Source organism: Ascochyta rabiei, chromosome 11 (assembly GCF_004011695.2).
Source record: "Ascochyta rabiei chromosome 11, complete sequence".
In the NCBI taxonomy this organism is placed as follows: domain Eukaryota; kingdom Fungi; phylum Ascomycota; class Dothideomycetes; order Pleosporales; family Didymellaceae; genus Ascochyta; species Ascochyta rabiei.
The window spans coordinates 1,208,185-1,225,389 of record NC_082415.1 but is presented as its reverse complement, the minus strand read 5'-3'; the positions used below and the strand labels follow the sequence as shown (position 1 = coordinate 1,225,389).

At 53.1% G+C, this 17,205-nt stretch overlaps 7 protein-coding genes across 7 annotated transcripts, besides 1 other annotated feature; all 7 read left to right on the top strand.

The window, feature by feature from the left end:
- Positions 1–494: 494 nt before the first annotated feature.
- Positions 495–2,584, top strand: EKO05_0006993 (Mitogen-activated protein kinase kinase; the record flags this gene model as incomplete). Its single annotated transcript, XM_038940835.1, has 2 exons — positions 495–2,093; positions 2,144–2,584. 2 exons carry the CDS (start codon positions 495–497, stop codon positions 2,582–2,584), a joined length of 2,040 nt encoding a protein of 679 aa, XP_038797519.1.
- Positions 2,585–3,148: 564 nt separating this feature from the next.
- On the top strand, positions 3,149–5,471 carry EKO05_0006992 (secretory subunit; the record flags this gene model as incomplete). Its single annotated transcript, XM_038940892.1, has 6 exons — positions 3,149–3,181; positions 3,230–3,314; positions 3,370–3,596; positions 3,658–4,327; positions 4,375–5,268; positions 5,320–5,471. 6 exons carry the CDS (start codon positions 3,149–3,151, stop codon positions 5,469–5,471), a joined length of 2,061 nt encoding a protein of 686 aa, XP_038797518.1.
- Positions 3,445–3,477: a tandem repeat.
- Positions 5,472–8,984: 3,513 nt separating the features above from the next.
- On the top strand, positions 8,985–9,560 carry EKO05_0006991 (S-(hydroxymethyl)glutathione synthase; the record flags this gene model as incomplete). The annotated part of the gene is made up of 1 exon (XM_038946274.1): positions 8,985–9,560. The coding sequence occupies one exon, from the start codon at positions 8,985–8,987 to the stop codon at positions 9,558–9,560; it is 576 nt and encodes a 191-aa protein (XP_038797515.1).
- Positions 9,561–10,204: 644 nt separating this feature from the next.
- Positions 10,205–11,445, top strand: EKO05_0006990 (uncharacterized protein; the record flags this gene model as incomplete). The annotated part of the gene is made up of 2 exons (XM_038940832.1): positions 10,205–10,282; positions 10,336–11,445. The coding sequence occupies 2 exons, from the start codon at positions 10,205–10,207 to the stop codon at positions 11,443–11,445; spliced, it is 1,188 nt and encodes a 395-aa protein (XP_038797514.1).
- Positions 11,446–12,258: 813 nt separating this feature from the next.
- EKO05_0006989 (uncharacterized protein) lies at positions 12,259–13,177 on the top strand (the record flags this gene model as incomplete). The annotated part of the gene is made up of 2 exons (XM_038940678.1): positions 12,259–12,423; positions 12,473–13,177. The coding sequence occupies 2 exons, from the start codon at positions 12,259–12,261 to the stop codon at positions 13,175–13,177; spliced, it is 870 nt and encodes a 289-aa protein (XP_038797513.1).
- A 585-nt stretch (positions 13,178–13,762) lies between these two features.
- On the top strand, positions 13,763–14,822 carry EKO05_0006988 (Rhamnogalacturonan acetylesterase; the record flags this gene model as incomplete). The annotated part of the gene is made up of 5 exons (XM_038940699.1): positions 13,763–13,972; positions 14,035–14,216; positions 14,267–14,434; positions 14,481–14,637; positions 14,691–14,822. 5 exons carry the CDS (start codon positions 13,763–13,765, stop codon positions 14,820–14,822), a joined length of 849 nt encoding a protein of 282 aa, XP_038797512.1.
- A 715-nt stretch (positions 14,823–15,537) lies between these two features.
- On the top strand, positions 15,538–16,973 carry EKO05_0006987 (Salicylate 1-monooxygenase; the record flags this gene model as incomplete). The annotated part of the gene is made up of 3 exons (XM_038940703.1): positions 15,538–15,948; positions 15,998–16,525; positions 16,569–16,973. The coding sequence occupies 3 exons, from the start codon at positions 15,538–15,540 to the stop codon at positions 16,971–16,973; spliced, it is 1,344 nt and encodes a 447-aa protein (XP_038797511.1).
- Positions 16,974–17,205: the final 232 nt, after the last annotated feature.

Genomic DNA, 17,205 nt, shown 5'->3' with positions numbered 1-17,205 from the left:
CTGGCCGGACTGGTTTGCCCAGCGTAGTCATCAGGGAGGCCCGGCTTGTCCCAGCATAACAGTACTCGCCGCCTGCTTGGACACGCCAGCACCTCGCAATTTCGCAGGCCTTGACATCTAAATCCTGCCGTGCAACGCAACTGGCCCCCTGGCCATGGTCGTTGCGTGCGCTGCAGCACCTTCCTGGAATTATTCCGTAGCTCTGCATACGTCACTGGCACCTTTGACTCTCCCCGATCCTGGTAGAACCGCTACCCGTGCGTGGGGCCAGCAACGTCCTCTCGACCTCATCGACGCCCATAGATCGCTAGATCGCCGGCTGCGCTGCTTTGTCGAGGCTTCATCACCTGATCGCTGTCCGCTCGCTTGTCTACTGCTCCCACCTTCCCCGTCCTCTGAGAGACACTCGTAGACTACTGCCCTCTCTCGACCCCGCAGTAGTAGGCCGCCAGTCCACAGTCCGCCACTGCCGCTCACTCACGCTCTCCGCCACCATGGCCGACTCCGCAGCATCCACCCCCGACGGCGAACTCAGCGACACTCCCTTCGACAGCCCGTCGCCGTCCTCTCCCGCCTCCCCCTCGAGCCCTACCTCCACTGCCCCCTCCTCGCTCAATGTTCCCTCCGAGCGCCCCCCCGCGCGCTCCGCCTCGACGACCGGCGCCACCGCCAACATGACGCCTTCTTCCACCCCGCTAGGCAACATCAATGCTGCCAGGAATCCCCGTGGAAATGCCCCCACCATCTCCAGCAGAGGCAGCGGCCTCAACGTCTCGCAGGACATTTTGGCGAGGATACAAGCGGTGCATCTGGGCCGGCAAGGTGCCCCACCAGCGGGCGCAGCAGGACGAGGGGCAGGCATGCCTCAAAGCCCAGGGCCGTCTGCTGGCCCACCGAGCAACCTGTCACCGAGAGGCGGTCCTATGATGTCAAGCGGTGTGCCCGCTGCTTTCCGCATGCCTGGAGCGAAGCCCCCTATGCCCAGCTTCCAGTCGGCGCCTGCCATCCCTGGCCGTGCTGGACCTGCACCTAAGCTGTCCATGGCCGAAAGACGCGGCGCACCCAAGCTAGGCGGTCTGCCTGGTGCGGCACCTGCTGCCGGTGCTCCTGCTGGTAAGAAGCGACCGGGCCTCACCCTCTCACAGATGAACGGAGGCGCGCCGGACGCAGAGCCCAAGAAGCAAGAAACCGCGTTGGACAAGTACTCGGATTTCATCGACACCAAGACCGGTAGCCTTAAGTTTGCAGGCAAGGCTGTCCTGAATCCAGACGGTGTTCAGTTCGCAAATGGCACATCCTTCAACATCTCACTTGACGAGGTCGATACGCTTGACGAGCTCGGAAAGGGCAACTACGGCACGGTGTACAAAGTACGGCACGCAAGACCGCGCATGAGGAAGCCCGGCCAAGGCCTGGCTGGAAACAAGGCCGCGCCAGGCTCTCCATCGCGGAAAGACTTCAGCGAAGAAGCCAGTCCCACGACCGCCAAGTCCTCAGGAGGCACTGGCATCGTAATGGCCATGAAGGAAGTTAGGCTAGAGCTGGACGACTCGAAATTCGCTGCCATCATCATGGAGCTGGACGTCCTCCATCGTTGCGTATCGCCCTACATTGTTGATTTTTACGGCGCCTTCTTCCAAGAGGGTGCTGTATATATTTGCATGGAGTTTATGGATGGTGGGTCGATAGACAAACTCTACGGCGACGGTGTACCCGAGAACGTTCTGCGTAAGATCACGTTGGCGACGACAATGGGACTGAAGTCGTTGAAGGACGAGCACAACATCATTCACCGCGATGTCAAGCCCACCAACATTCTCATGAACACGAGGGGCCAGATCAAGATCTGTGATTTTGGTGTCAGTGGTAACCTGGTTGCAAGTATAGCCAAGACCAATATTGGATGTCAGAGTTATATGGCCCCGGAGCGCATCTCATCAGGCGGCGTTGCTCAGGCGGGCGCCAATCCTGGAGGTGGCACCTACAGCGTCCAGAGTGATATCTGGAGCTTAGGTCTTACCATCATCGAGTGTGCGCTGGGTCGCTACCCGTATCCACCGGAGACATACAACAACATCTTCAGTCAGCTTAGCGTAAGTTCCGTCTATCTTGTGGCGCTGAGGAGGGTGCTAACTGGCTGCAGGCGATTGTTGATGGCGAGCCTCCGGATCTGCCCGAGGAAGGCTACAGCGAAGCTGCCCGAAACTTTGTACGTGGCTGTCTGAACAAGATTCCCAAGCTGCGACCAACCTATGCCATGCTTCTCAACCATGTTTGGCTTGCGCCGATGACAAAGCCGGACACAATTACCGAGGAAGACGAAGATGAAGTTGCCGCAGCAGAGGCGGCAGAAGGTGGTGCGGCGGCTGGCGACCAGGGCCCTGCTGAGCCAAGCGACGACGTTGTCGATAAGGAGGTTGCAGACTGGGTCAAGGACGCAATCGACAAGCGCAAGAGGGGCGTCTTGGGCAAGGCGCCCAAACCTGCGTTACACGCTGCGCCTCTGGATGCCGTATCAAGCCCATCGCAAGACGGCGTGAATGGCTTGGAGGCTGCAGGCGCACCCGCAGCGACAACAACTTGAGTGCGCATCAATAGCCTATAGACTCCGCTATCCGACCAACGAACTATGTAACTTACGGGCTTGCGACTGTACCAGTTGTAAATCTGGAGTTTTGGGAATTTCTTGTTAGATGCTGTATTACGGTACCGGCGCATACCCGTGGGACGCTTTTGAGGCATAGCTGTTGGAGCATTGGGCGATAAGACTACGTATACCTGAATGACATGCATGTACCACTCCCATCTGCGTTACTGCCGTCTTCGAAACGTGCCGTCAAACCGACGCTTGCATGCTTCAGTATTTGGTACAGCTCATGTGACGTATACAAGTGCGAGCGCCCCGCCAAGAGTTGTGGGTGTGGCGCATGCCCTGTGGCGCCATGAGTGAATGAACACGGTGGTCGCAACCTTACCGTCTACGTTTATTGTCCAGCACCTTCTTTTGAGACAGCACCCCTTCCTTACCTGCCATGCACCGGTTTTGAGACAGCTCTTCTCCCACGACACATGCGCCTGGCTTGCGACTAGATATTCTTCCTTTGACTGTTGCTTTCTCTGCATCAGCCCCCCGTGAGACACCTTCAAAATGTCCGGGACAGACTACAACTACGATGAGCAGGTCCGTCCACGCGCCCACCCATTCAGCCACGCGACTAACCATGCATAGGGACAATTCTTCCCCTACTTCATCCTTACGATCACGACACTGGTCACCATCCCCGCCACAATCTCTTTCTTCAAACCGAGCAAAGGTGCGCCTCCATACCCAAGATTGCGCCCCACGCCTTCGTCCTGACACGTATGCAGAGCTCGAGAACACGGGAACAACACTCGAATCAGACTTCACACCCGAACATGCCGACCTCATCCAGGGACAGCGCAAGAAGCAGAAGCGAGCAGAGCGGAAGACGAAGCGGGGGATCCTGATGCTTGGTGGCTGGTCGCTCAACGCGCTGATGATCTATCTGATCTACGTTACGGCACGGACAGTCACAAAGATCTGGGATCCCTACGAGGTTCTCGGTATCTCCAGGGTACGTGTGTGCCTACGCGGCAACGACTGGCGTCCGAAGAGCAATCTAACATGGTGAACAGTCAGCAGACGAGAAGGCGATCAAGAAGCACTACCGAAAGCTGTCGATTGTGCTGCACCCCGACAAAGCGCGCGAGGATCCGTCGAAGAACATTACGATACAGTCCATCAACGACCACTGGGTAGACGTCACCAAAGCGTACAAGGCGCTCACCGATGAGGAAATCCGTAACAACTACATCCAGTACGGTCATCCCGATGGCAAGCAAAGCTTCAGCATCGGTATTGCTCTCCCCCAGTGGCTAGTGACGGAAGGCTCGGGCAAATACGTCTTGCTTGTCTACGCAGTCCTACTTGGTGTCATCCTGCCTTACATGGTTGGAAAGTGGTGGTACGGGACACAAAAGTTGACCAAGGAGAAGGTTCTCGTCGCGAGTGCTGGCAAGATCTTCCGCGAATATGACAACGAGCAGGGCGAGACTGGTGTCATTGGAGCTTTGAGCACAGGAGAGGAGTTCAACGAAGTCTTCAGCGGCCACAAGGCAGAGAACGGTCTGTCCAAGCTAGAGCAGAAGGCCCTCGGCGAACCGGGCTCGGTCATTGCGCAAGTACTCACCAAGAAGGACCGTCAAAAGCTGGATGACCTGGAAGATAGCCGAAGACGCAAGGTTCTGACACTGCTATGGGCATATCTCGGCCGGATTGAGCTCGAGGACGAGACTCTGAACGATGGTAGGATCTTTAGCCAATGCCTTCGAAACGTGCTGACAATTCTACAGAGAAGTTCGAGGTCGCTCCCATTGCCATCCGTCTGAACGAAGCCTATACGTCCATCGCACTTGCCTACGGTAGCACCAAGGCTGTTCTCTCCGCATACCACACATCGCAGAACCTGATTCAGGCATTGCGACCCGGCGCTTCTCCTCTGGAACAGCTGCCGCATTTTACACCCGCAATTGCGAGCGCAGCCGAGGCCGAGCACGCAAAGACACACTTGACCATCCAGGAGTTTATGAAGGTACCCGAGGGACAGCGCAGGGCGCGCATCGGTGGTCTTCTGTCGCAGGAACAGTACAGCACAGCCATGTCCGTAGCGTCGCGGATACCCGTCTTTACCGTGGAGAAGGCCTTCTTCAAGGTTGTAGGAGAGCGCTTTGTCACACCGAGCAGCTTGGTTCAGTTTGTCCTAAAGGGCCGCTTCATCGCATCCGGTGCCTCTGATGTTCCCGAGGTCAACCCCAAGGACCTGCTCGACATTGACCCCGAGGAAGGTGACGTCGCCGCCATCACTGGCCGCAAGAACGACCGCTCCGGCGAGAAGCCCATTCAGCCTCCTCTCGCACACGCACCATACTATGCCCGCGACCACGCACCTAGGTGGCACATCTTCCTCGCCGACAGCAAGCAGGGCCGCATTGCAGTCCCGCCTTTCACCTTCTCCACGTTCGACAAGGCCATCCTCGACGAGAGCGGCAGCCCCACATACAATGTCCAAACGCTTAAGATGCAGTTCGGTGCCCCACCCCAGGCCGGCAGCTACACCTTCGTCATGCACATGATCTGCGACAGCTATATTGGCATGGACACAAAGATGGAAGTCACGCTTGTTGTAGAGGACGCGAGTAAGGCCGAAGACGTTGAAGAGGAGGGAGAAATCAGTGAGCCTGATGAGGGTATGTCATGCTTGCCTCCAAGAGAAGATCATGCTGCTAACACTGCACCAGACACAATCGCTGGCCAGATGCGCGCCCTCAAGGATGGAACTCCTGCACCCAAGAAGAAGAGGACCGATGATGATTCCAGCGACAGTGATACAGAAGGCGACGTGGAGTCAGAGAGCGAGACCGATACCGATACCGATTCAGACGACGAGTAGATTGGGTCGTTCAACCCAGGATACGCAATGTGTCGTTCCTAGAAGGGCTAAGCAGACCAATGGAGCACGGTCGAAGATGAAGATTATACCCGAGGGGTTGGGCTGTACAGTTGACTGGTTCGATGCGAGGGTTTGACGATGGCATTCTATGGCGTTCCGAGCATGTTGCAGATATTTGCAATGGCAGCATGATAGCTTCTGTACTCTGCGATGGAGGAAGGAGGCGGGAAATATATATGTTACAAGTTCAAACTCAATTCTATGTTCTAGAGCTAATTGTTCTTCTTATCATCGCAACTCTGCGCTTTCCTCCAATCGTTTTGCATGAGCACCCCCAGCGACTACAGCTTCTGGGCAAACCTGTTCTCTCTTTTCTGGGTCAAATGTACATATTGGCGGATCCGGGCAGACGTACTCTCCCTTGTCTGGATCAAAAGTACAGATCGGCGGCTTGGTTGATGTCGAACTCAGAACCACATCTGTTTTAGTCGGTAAACTTGATGTGCCAATACAGACTGCACGGCTGCTATGTGCGCCTAGACCAGCATACAGACTGCCGTCACAATCCGCCTTGCTAATCCAACTATTGTACTTGATGATATTCTCGATGGGAAGATTAGCAGTTTCTACAAGGCGGGAACACGTCAGTCCTGATGTTGATTAGCGTGCGTGTGAAATCGCGATGTCAGTGCAGTATCCGTACGATCGTCGTCCCTCCTCTCTTCACTGATGACCATGGCAAAGCAGTCGCAATTGGGATCTGTTCCAGCCATGATCTCTGTATATTTCAAGGCATCGTTAGGTAGACAGGTCCCATGCCGTGCAGCAATCCCTAACTCTGTCAGTGGTCTGAATCCACAGCCTACGATATGTGCTTACGGCTCTCTGACCCCTTAGTCTTTGACACGCAGTAACCGTACCCAGGCTGCAGCTCACAGTCTTCGCTGTTGAGACTTGGATTCCATTGGAGCAGATTCTCCAGAGTTGAACCGTGCTTCTGCGCAATCCAACAACAATCGTTCTGTGGTTGATATATAGGCGATGCTTTGATGTCGATCACCTCCTGGTTGGCGATCGCAGGGACGGCCTTTGTGAAGTGGTTGCGGTATTGGTTGCAACTAGGCACTGTGCCGGGAGCCAAAGGAAACCGAGCCCCTGTAGCGAGAGTGAATGCCATTCGATTCGACAAGATTTGAGCATGTTGTTGCAGCCCTGAGTTGTGGTGGCTCGAGAAGTTGTTAAGAGGGTAGCTCCGAAGTGGCTAACCGTAGGCATCATCAATCGCGACCTTCCTTTCAACCTTCACTACCTTCTAATCGTGGGTGCAGCTCAGATAGGTGGCGCCATACTAGATAGGACCTCTGGTGACGTTACAATTGCTGACATGAATGATATCGTACCGGGGGTGGATTGGACAACAACGGGAAACGCGGTTGAGCGGAGAAAACGCCAGAATCGATTGAACCAGCGAGTACAACGTTGGTCAAGCAATTGCAGTTCAATATGAGTGCGAGCTGACTTTTACTTTAGGCCAGCGTCGCCGCGCACTCGCGGCGAGGTCGCAAATCCCTGCAACAACGGGTGACCATGCAGAAGAAGCGTTGCTCGCACAATTAGCGTCGCTCCAATGCTTCGCCAACCTGCAAATCCTAGGTCCTCAAGCGCCATCTTCGATCAAGCATCTCTTTCTACTAGAAGCTACAGCGCGCACAGCATACGCCAAACGATCCCCACGGACGGACATCCTCCTTGGCCTTACCCAACTCAATGTCCGACGTGCTCTTCTCGCTAATATCGAGGTACTTGGTCTGACTGCGTCCGAGATGGACGGTGATGCTCTTTCACCTTTCTCTATATCTGGTACCTGGCGTCCTGAGCAAGCAAAAGATCAACTACCTGTAGCTTTAAGACCGACCATGGTACAACGCTCAGTGCCTCACCACCCGTGGCTCGATCTACTGCCGGACGCTGCGTTCCGCAACAATCTCATCCTGCTTGACGCAGCAGGCTTACTGGACGAGGAACAGCTGTGCCGCGATATGTGTGGTCGATATGGAGTCATAGTCTGGAAGGACCCTTGAGATCCCACAGGCTGGGAGGTCACACCTGCTTTCCTAGAGAGATGGAAACTGGTGCTGACGGGATGCTGGGAGTTGTTCCAGTCGACGAATCATTGGCGTTCCAGGAGGGGGGAGGCGATAATCATGAGCGAGACGTGGAGTGATACACAAGAGGGTCAAGGTTGAGATGATGTACCCACAGCAAGAGCGCATCGCGGCTACACGCACTTAGCCTAACCCGTTCGCAGTGAGAGCAAGTTCAGCTCATGAAAGACTATCGATCGATCTGACAAGCGCTGTCGACCATTTCGGCACTCTACAGCCCACAAAGTTGTTGCAGAGAACGACAGCTGCCGACAAGGAGACTCAGTACCGCAGAATTATCAGCACTGTGGTTCGTACGGCTCGGCTGCTTGCATACTCCACCTCTTTGGCTGTGACTGGTCTTGCTCTACAGCAATTTTCTTTAACAACACCAATGTACGCCCTCCGGTCGCTGCAACACCACCTCTTCAGCTCATCTTTGTTTGTGCAGGACTCGTTCATGCAATGCTGCAGATTAGCCAAACAACACAAAGTTAGTGGAACACGGTCAAACTTGCCCGATACGAACATGTGTGTAAGACATTCTTTGAGAGGTGTTTAACGCGACTTTGTTGGGACTTTGCAAGTTTAGAGGTGAATGAAAAATCACAAAGTACTTTACTAACAGAAGCTGACTGTTCACTCAGAGACCTTCGCTGTGATCTTGTTGTGGCTAGCCAACATACCCGCAGAGGCTTCGGCTCTTACAAGATGACCACAATTTCGTGGAGGCTGTCGAATTCTCATAGTAAAAATGAAGGTTTCCAGAAATACTGTTAAGAAATCTTTGCTGGAGTATGGTGATCAACTGTGTATGCAATGCAAGTGGCGTGTTCTAAGGACCGGATACTTAGCCGTAGCATCCGCTTTGCTCGCGTCTTGTTGATACCAAATCATAGAAACGTCAGCTCTGCGACCGGCGGCTGTCATTGTTCCTGAAACCTTGTTCCGCTACCAGCGCATGAAACCTGGAGGAAGATGTTAATATGTATGCCGATATTGATCGGAAAGTGCGTTCCCTCAAGCAGGTGAGTCACTACAGATTGCGCGATTCTCCAAAGCGGCTCCGCTCCAGGACGCGGGGTTCTCTGTCCGGAAAAGGAACTCAAACTCACCCATCGTTTCCACATCTTAATGAATTGCGCCATTCTCCAAGCTCTTTGCACTGCGCTCCTTGCTTGTCATTGGTGGCCCCGTACTCTTTTGGTGGATACCTTCCGGGCAGGAACGCGGAACGTATCTCGGTATGCGGAACCGCAGACGTATATATTGCTGCATCGCAGTCCTCAACATGCTAACAAGAATCCGATTACGAACACTCTGAAGATCAATCTGAAAAATATCAGCAATTTCTTCGCCAACACTCACCATGGCACCATCAATTCACCCATCTGTCGATAACGGCATTAAGAAGGGCGACTCGGACTTCGCTGGCGGAAAGCTGTATTGCCATTGCCCCAACAATAAGGTCGAAGTGACTCTTGGCTCGAACGTCGCTCACAATCACGCCTGCGGATGCTCGAAATGCTGGAAGCCCTCCGGAGCACTATTCTCTGTCGTCGGTGTCATTCCCACTGATAAAGTCAACGTGACCGCCAACGGCGACAAAATCACCATCGTCGACGAGACCGCCGCCATCCAGCGCAATGCATGCAGAGAGTGCGGTGTGCATTTGTACGGTCGCATCGTCAACGAACATCCTTTCAAGGGCCTGGACTTTGTGCATACCGAGCTCAGCGACACCAAGGGTTGGCAGGAGCCTCAATTCGCTGCGTTCGTGTCGAGTATCATCGAGCAGGGGTTCCATCCTAAGGGAATGGACGAGATTCGCCAGAAGTTCAAGAAGGAGGGTCTCGAGACGTACGACGTGCTCAGCCCAGCACTGATGGACCTTATTGCGACACACACTGCTCAGCAAAGCGGAAAGCTGCCGGCGAAGTTGTAGAACTGCAATGGGTGACAAATTAGGGAAGAGAAATAAAATATTGTAAATACCTAGATGGAACTGATATCCGTGGTACTCGTTCGTATAAAGAAGGGCGATACAAGCCCCTCGATCCGGTAGTATGGGGAGCACGCGATCTGTTGTGGTTATATAGGAATTATTGAGCACCCTGTTAGCCCACACTCGATGCATGACGAAAGTCATGCTTTTACTGCGGGTCGTGCTCTCAAGGGTATTTCGATCACCGCTCCGCCGAAGCACCATTTTGCTTATCTTTTGAACTTCTTCTGCGAAATATTCACTACTGCTGCTTCCACTGCACAACTCGGTGCTCTTAGAGGCGCTAGTTTCCGAAGTAAGCGAACGGAAGCAGCCCCATCAAGGCTAGCCACAAACACGAAATCCTCTGGTAGAGAATGATACTTCTGGATGTACTCTGAGAGTGCCAATATGGTGTTTGCTTTATCGTGAGGAGGATTGTTCGCGCTCGGCGAACAAACGGTATCCCGGGATCGGCAATGACGCATGACTAGTGCCGGCACCGGCTCCTTCCATGAAGGCACTGTTCGCGTCGGCTCGAACCAATCCTATATTGTATCCAACAAGACGAAGAACGAAAATGAGTTTACGGTGAGAACGCCACAATGGAGATGGTCAAGACGCGCAAGCCACATAAGAAGTCGAGGAAGGGCTGTCTTCCTTGCAAAGCCCGCCATGTCAAGGTGCGGCTGCACCAATCACACCCCTTATAGATGGGTGAGGCTGACTATCACAGTGCGATGAGCAGCAGCCAAATTGCGCAAATTGCGTGAAGCAAGGCACGCCGTGCGAATACCGAGTATCAAAAAGTCGAGAAAGATCGACTGGCTCGCCTCTACCTGTTGCTTCGACGTACACGCTCTCGTCAACTGAAGGCGGGGTGCTCGAACCAGCTGCGCCAGATGCTCCTGTCACACCGATCCAGGACCCCTTAGCTCTCAACATCCTCCAGATGCGCCTTTTGCATCACTACACGACTGTTACCGCGCAATCGCTTGGAGCGAGCTCGGATGCCCATGCTGTGTACGCTACAGCCTTACCGCAGACTGCCTTTGAGTATCCCTTCCTCCTCCACGTGACCCTCGCTCTTTCTGCACTTCATCTCAGTCGACTGCAAGAGTTTGGTCCAGCGGCAGTCGAGTATGCTCTTATAGGAGGTCAATATCACGAGGCTGCTCTTGTAAACTTCCAGGCTACTGTGCGCGATATCGACGAGGGCAACTTCAAGGCTGTTCTCATGTTTGCATCAGTCCTGTTCCCGTACTCCTGCGCAAGCTCGGTAGACCCCAGCCACGATGTGAATCACGCTTTTGACACCCTCTTGTCCAATTTTTCCTTAACCCGAAGGGTACGGCCAATGGTTTCCAGCTTCTACAATGAAATGCGAGCATCCATACTAGGGAGATTGGTTCCAGAGGATGTCAAAGGTATCGATTGGACCACACAAGAGCCGCCAGCTGACACCGAGCTCATGCAGCTACGCAAGTTCGCCGAGGCCGTGCATCATCTCTATCCTCCGGACATTGTTGATGCATATGGATACGCAGTACACATCCTGGTTTTGACGTTTGCCGCCGCAGAAAAGTCACATCAACCGCCCTCAGACGCCCTTCTCAAGATCTGGGTCCACTTTGTGACTGACCGTTACGTCGAACTCTTGTCAGAAAGGCAGCCGGGCTCCTTGATCATCTATGCGCATTATGCGGTTCTATTACAGAGAAGCAGCGCTCAATACTGGTACTTGGCTGGTGTTCCCGAGCAGATTCTCCGTGTCGCAGAAGCGCTGGTACCCAGTGAATGGAGCGGCTGGTTGGACTGGCCGAAGGAGCAGCTTCGAGGAGGTTAAAAAGTCCTTCCTCCTGGCTGAGGCAACACAATACCAGTAATGCTCTCACGTACCACGCGTTTAGATGAAGAATGTGGCGCAGTGCGTTCTATAGCTGAACTCATTGGACCTACAAGGGGCATCCATCCTTGGAAGGGACGTCAAGATCGTAAGGCCTATCACGTTTTTGGAGATGCTTGCGAGCTTTGCAGCAGCTTGTTAACTGCGTACAACTAGCGGATATGAAATCTACCTCCAAGTTGAAGGTTGGAATACTGACCTGCATCGCAGAAGTCACGGTCGTGTCATCTCACAGCAAAAGCGAATGGAGCGCTGCATCAAGCTCTTCAGCGCTTCTCTCGCTAGAAAGAACGACTCGGCCTTGACCAGACGGCAATGCAAACTGTTTCAACAATGCGAAACTCCAGCAATTGCGAGCATCCCTGCTCTACTCTTTACGCGTCTGCAAGCGAGTACGCGTATTCGAGAGGCGCTAGCCATGTCAAGCTCAGATTTGCCTGGCTCCTGCCGAAAGCTTAGCTGCAACACGCAAATCGCTATGGCACTGTGTAGGGTTTAAATGTTGCTCTGAAAATGCGAGTACGGTTTACGAGCGTGTATACGACACTTCTTTTCGCTGCTATACACAAGGTCCTCCACACCAGAAGACTTTCTTGCCATACCCTCCACTTTAATATCACAACATCTTGACTTTCAGTCTATTATACTCTCTTTGAACACGAAGTCAGCTACAGGAACCGGAATCATAAGTAATAACGCCGAGCAAAAGCCTGTTTCATCCGACACGACTCTTGATCACCCTGCAGATCAACGATGGCGGATCCAACGAAGCAGGAATACGTCCTCTGGCCGTACACACCATCCATCGCCGGCGGTGCCATTGCCTGCGCCGTATTTGCTCTCCTCACCTGCGCTCACATCTTCCGACTTGTCAAGAACAGCACATGGTTTTGCACACCGTTCATGATCGGTGGTCTAGTGTGTCACACGCTGGGATTCTACAGGACTTAACTGACGCCCTTTCCAGTTCGAGACTATTGGTTACGGCGCACGGGCAGCAGCACACAACGACACTGTTACCAAAACGCCCTACATAATCCAATCCGTCCTCGTCCTCATCGCTCCTATCCTGTTCGCTGCCTCCATCTACATGGTCCTTGGGCGTTTGATCCTGCGCACCGGTTCTGCATCCTACTCAATCGTGCGCGCCAACTGGGTCACCAAAATCTTCGTCACCGGCGATATTCTGTGCTTCTTCATCCAGAGCGGCGGTGCTGGCATGTTGGTGCAGGCTTCGGACCAGGACGGTGTCAAGCGCGGTGAAAACATCATCCTCGGTGGCCTCATCCTGCAAATCCTGATCTTCATGTTCTTTGTCATTGTTGCCGGAAGGTGGCATCGCAGGCTGGAATCCAGGCCTACGGCTGCCTCTGCCGATATTCCGTGGCAAAAGATGGTGTGCTTTCTCTACGCTACGAGTATTTTCATCACCATCCGTAACATGTGTCGTGTGATCGAGTATGCTATGGGCAAGATATGGTTTCCCAACCTTTGTTCGACCACACCAGGGCTAACTATAATGCAGGAGGGCTACCTTCTCCAACACGAGTGGCCGCTTTACATCTACGACTGTCTCATGATGATTGCCACTCTCGCCGTCTGCATTACCTGGTATGACCCGAACATCAAGCCTGGACGCAAGACCGATATCGAATTTGGCATGCGAGGATAGGGCGAGGATTCAAGGTGTGTAGAATTATATAAAGAACGTTCCACGGACGTAGCGTCGCTGCTAGAACTCTGCGAACGATGATGGATTTCCATCATAAGTGACCAGCCTCGAGAGCTGTATACAGACATCCAGTTGGTGTGTAAGGCTGCGGTTTTTTCATTTGTTAGTGGCGACCTCGATCGTGGCGTATCTGCGAACTGGGTCCGCGCAGTTGTTTCTTTCGCGATTTTTTTTGTTTGTCTTTCTCTTTTGTATACCCCGAAAGTGTGGTCATGTTCTGCTGACTTGATGAAAAACCACCTTTCAAAATAAATTCAGTCCGAATGGTCACCGATGATTTCAGAAGTACGAGCAACGGAAGATCCGGGCTTCTTCGGTGCACGTTGACCCGATGCACGAACCGCTGATCAACCCCGGACTTTGCGGGGCTCCGCATCCACGTGTGCATCAGTTCCATGCCGGCAGACTGCATAACTATAAGTATCGAATACTTGGCAGGGCAATGCTCGGCGCTGCTTCATCCTAGCCAGCTGCAAATTTCTTCCACGACCCTTATTTTTGGTCTCAACCACTCGTAACACTGCAATGAGATTTCAATCGCTACTTTTGAGCTTTCTTGGTGTGGGTCTTGTCGCATCGGCAAATGTACCGACGATTTGGCTAGCAGGCGACTCTACAACGGCTCCAGATGGCGGGCATAATGGCACAGAAGGCTGGGGCCAGTATCTCAAATACTCCTTCGGTGACCGAGCGTTTGTGAACAACTCTGCATATGCCGGAAGATCAGCGCGTTCAGTATGTGAATCCGGTGTTCGAATTGGCGCGTGACACACACTGATCAACTCCATCACAAACAGTTCACCCGCGAAGGTCGGTTTGCCAAAATAGCACAGGCGCTACAGCCAGGTGACTGGGTCGTCATCGAGTTCGGCATTAACGATGCCGGTGCTCCCCAAAACGGATCCACCAGCACGACCGGTGACAAAGGTCGAGCAGATTGTCCTGGCGCTGGAAACCAGACTTGTACCGTGCTCTTCAAGTACGCTTCACCCGAAATACGTTTCTTGGATATATCAGCTGACCTGATAGTAACGTGACGGAAGTCGTTCAAACTTTCCCGACATATGTGAAAGCAGCGGCTCGTAGCTTTCTTGACTTGGGAGCAGCTGGTATCGTCATTGCTGAGCAGCTTCCGACGAATGTTTGGGAATCGGGCAATTACTCGTACATATCGCCGGTGTTCGCTTATTACAACATGTGAGTATTGGTCCAACACGAGACATGCGAATGCTCATGCAGGCAGGCTGGCCACTCTTGAGCTCGGAGGCCCAAGTTCCAACGTGTTCTTTGTCCAGCACGGAGGTTACGCTGCTCAAGCACAAAGACTTCTCGGAAAGACTGTTGTTGACGCATATTATCCAATGGATCATACACACACGGCGCCGTTCCTGGCGGACGTAGTAAGTGTACGACAAACCTGGCTGATCAACGCATTCGACTAACACTTTTGTAGCACAGCCAGGCATTTGTTTTGGGTCTGAAGTGTGGGACAAGCCCTCTTGCCAGCCTGGTTGTGAATGCTACTGCGCGGATCGAGCAGGCAAGAGGACCGTGTCTGCCTGCGAATGCCACGATTCCAATCTAAGCGTCATTTGATGTTGTACTTTTGTATCAAGGTAACGGAGCTCAACTCAAGACACAGTCTCTGGGTGGCAGTACCATCTAAAGTCTATGTCGTTGCGGCCGAGTTTCGTTACATGCAGGTGGGGGCTGTCATGTCGACTTTATCGATCCATCCGGGACTCAGAAAAGCAGCCAGAAGATTTAGTATCGCGATTTTACGAGGACGAAAAACGGTTGCAGCGACATTGGTGTTCGAGCGACAATCTTTCATGATCCGACGGAAGTAGCATGCAGGCTAGCAAACCAAGCGAGCTTTATCTACCTTCCGTCAATTCTCCGTCCCTTCCGTCAAGCTCTTCACCTACCAATCCGCCAACGCGGACTTTTAACCCCGCAGACCAAACGCTCGGTATACCAATCAGCATGCAGGCAATCTTCAAGGATGCCATGTGTATCCTTGTTCCCACGATCATGGGTCCTTTGTATTGCCTTCCGATACCTGCGTATCACCGATGATACTGACGGCACAGCCATGATAACAGCAGATCAGAATAGAGAAACCTGCAGCTGCTGTAATGTATATCAAGAAAGTCTGGTACTCTGGGGCTATAGTTATTCCAATACGATTCAACTGCAGCACGCTTTGGATGTGACAAACCCGCGACCAATATCGAAAATTCCGCTCATCTCGCACATCTGCGAAACCCATCCTCAGAGCAGAAAAAACAACAGAGATCATGGCACAAGGCTGGCGACGACTCGATGTCGGTGTGATTGGAGGTGGGATAGGCGGCATGTCCGTAGCGATAGCTCTCCGCCGGGCTGGGCACAATGTCACCATCTACGAGAAGCACGACTTCGCCGGTGAAGTGGGTGCATCGGTCTCTTGTGCAGCAAACGGTACAAGGTGGCTACATGAATGGGGCGTTGATGTTGCGAAAGGGGACCCTGTGGTCCTGAAGAAGCTGATCAACCGCGACTGGAAGACTGGCGAGCCGGTGTCTACATTCGGCCTTGAAGACTACGAGGAGAAGTGGGGATATGCGTACAACATGTTCCATCGTCAGTACATGCACAAGATGCTGAGAGATTGCGCGATGCAAGAGGAGGGCGAGGGAACCCCCGCAAGATTACTCGTCAACCACGCTGTGAGTGCTTTGTGTCTTTCGACTTGTGCTATAGCTGACCTGACTTTAGTGTGAAAGTATGGACCTCAAAGCTGGCACGATTACGTTCAAGAACGGCGTACATGCAAAGCACGACCTGCTTATTGGAGCAGACGGCATTGGCTCAGCTGTGCGCAACATTCTCGGGATACACCCCGCAAAGCGTCCTGCAGATTCCAGCTGTCTGCACGCTAACGTCGACACCGACCAAGCAGTCAGGCTCGGTCTCGTAGACTACTCACAAAACGCCGCTCTGGAGTACTGGGGTGGCCAAGAAGGCAAATGGGACAAGATCGTCCTCTCACCCTGCAACGGTGGCAAGCTACTCTCATACTATTGCTTCTTCCCTCGTGAGAAGGGCGACTACACAACGCAAGCGTGGGGAGCTGAAGACCGACCAGTCGATGAATTGCTCGCCCCTTACCCAGAACTGGATGCACAGGTAAAGGCGCACCTAGCGATTGGCATCGAAGTTCAGCCTTGGAGACTGTGGGTCCACGAGCCCTACCCATACATTCAAAAAGGCAATGTCTGTCTGCTTGGAGATGCAGGCCACCCAGTATGTATTCAACTCCTCTGATGATCATGACTAACGAGTGTAGATGATGCCACACCAAAGCCAAGGCGCATGCATGGCCATCGAAGACGCCGCCGCTCTCGGTATCATATTCAACAAATCCTACTTCCAGGGCGACGTACGCGAAGCCCTCGAAGTATACGAGAAGGTCAGGCTACCGCGTGCTACCCGCGTGCAAGCTGCTGCTGCGAAGGCAGCGTACAACATCAACGAACGTATCGGCTTCTCGGCGAACAAGGACAACTGCTCGACTTACAAGGTCGCGAATGAGAAGGAGAAGCTCACCATCGAAGAGATGAATGCATACGATATGTACAAAGATGTTGAGGAGAAGTTGACGCAGGTTAGAGGGGAGAAGTTCCTTGCGCCGTTCATCTCTGGGTTGCCGATTGGGTTGGAGATGCCCAATGGTGTGATTGTTGGAGCTTGATCGAATGCTGCTGTTAGTAGACATTCCAATTCGATCCTGTAGTTTTACTTTAACGTTGTGCTCAAATTTCGGATTGCCAGAACAAGCAGTAGCCTGCCTCCGGAACTTAGTCAGACGTGCAGCCGCCCTTGAAGACACGAACACGAGCTACACGCAGTCAAGGGCGCACCGCTAGTACATCAAGCATTAGTCCAGTCATAATCGCATTGATTCGTGTATTTGTTCTCCGGAA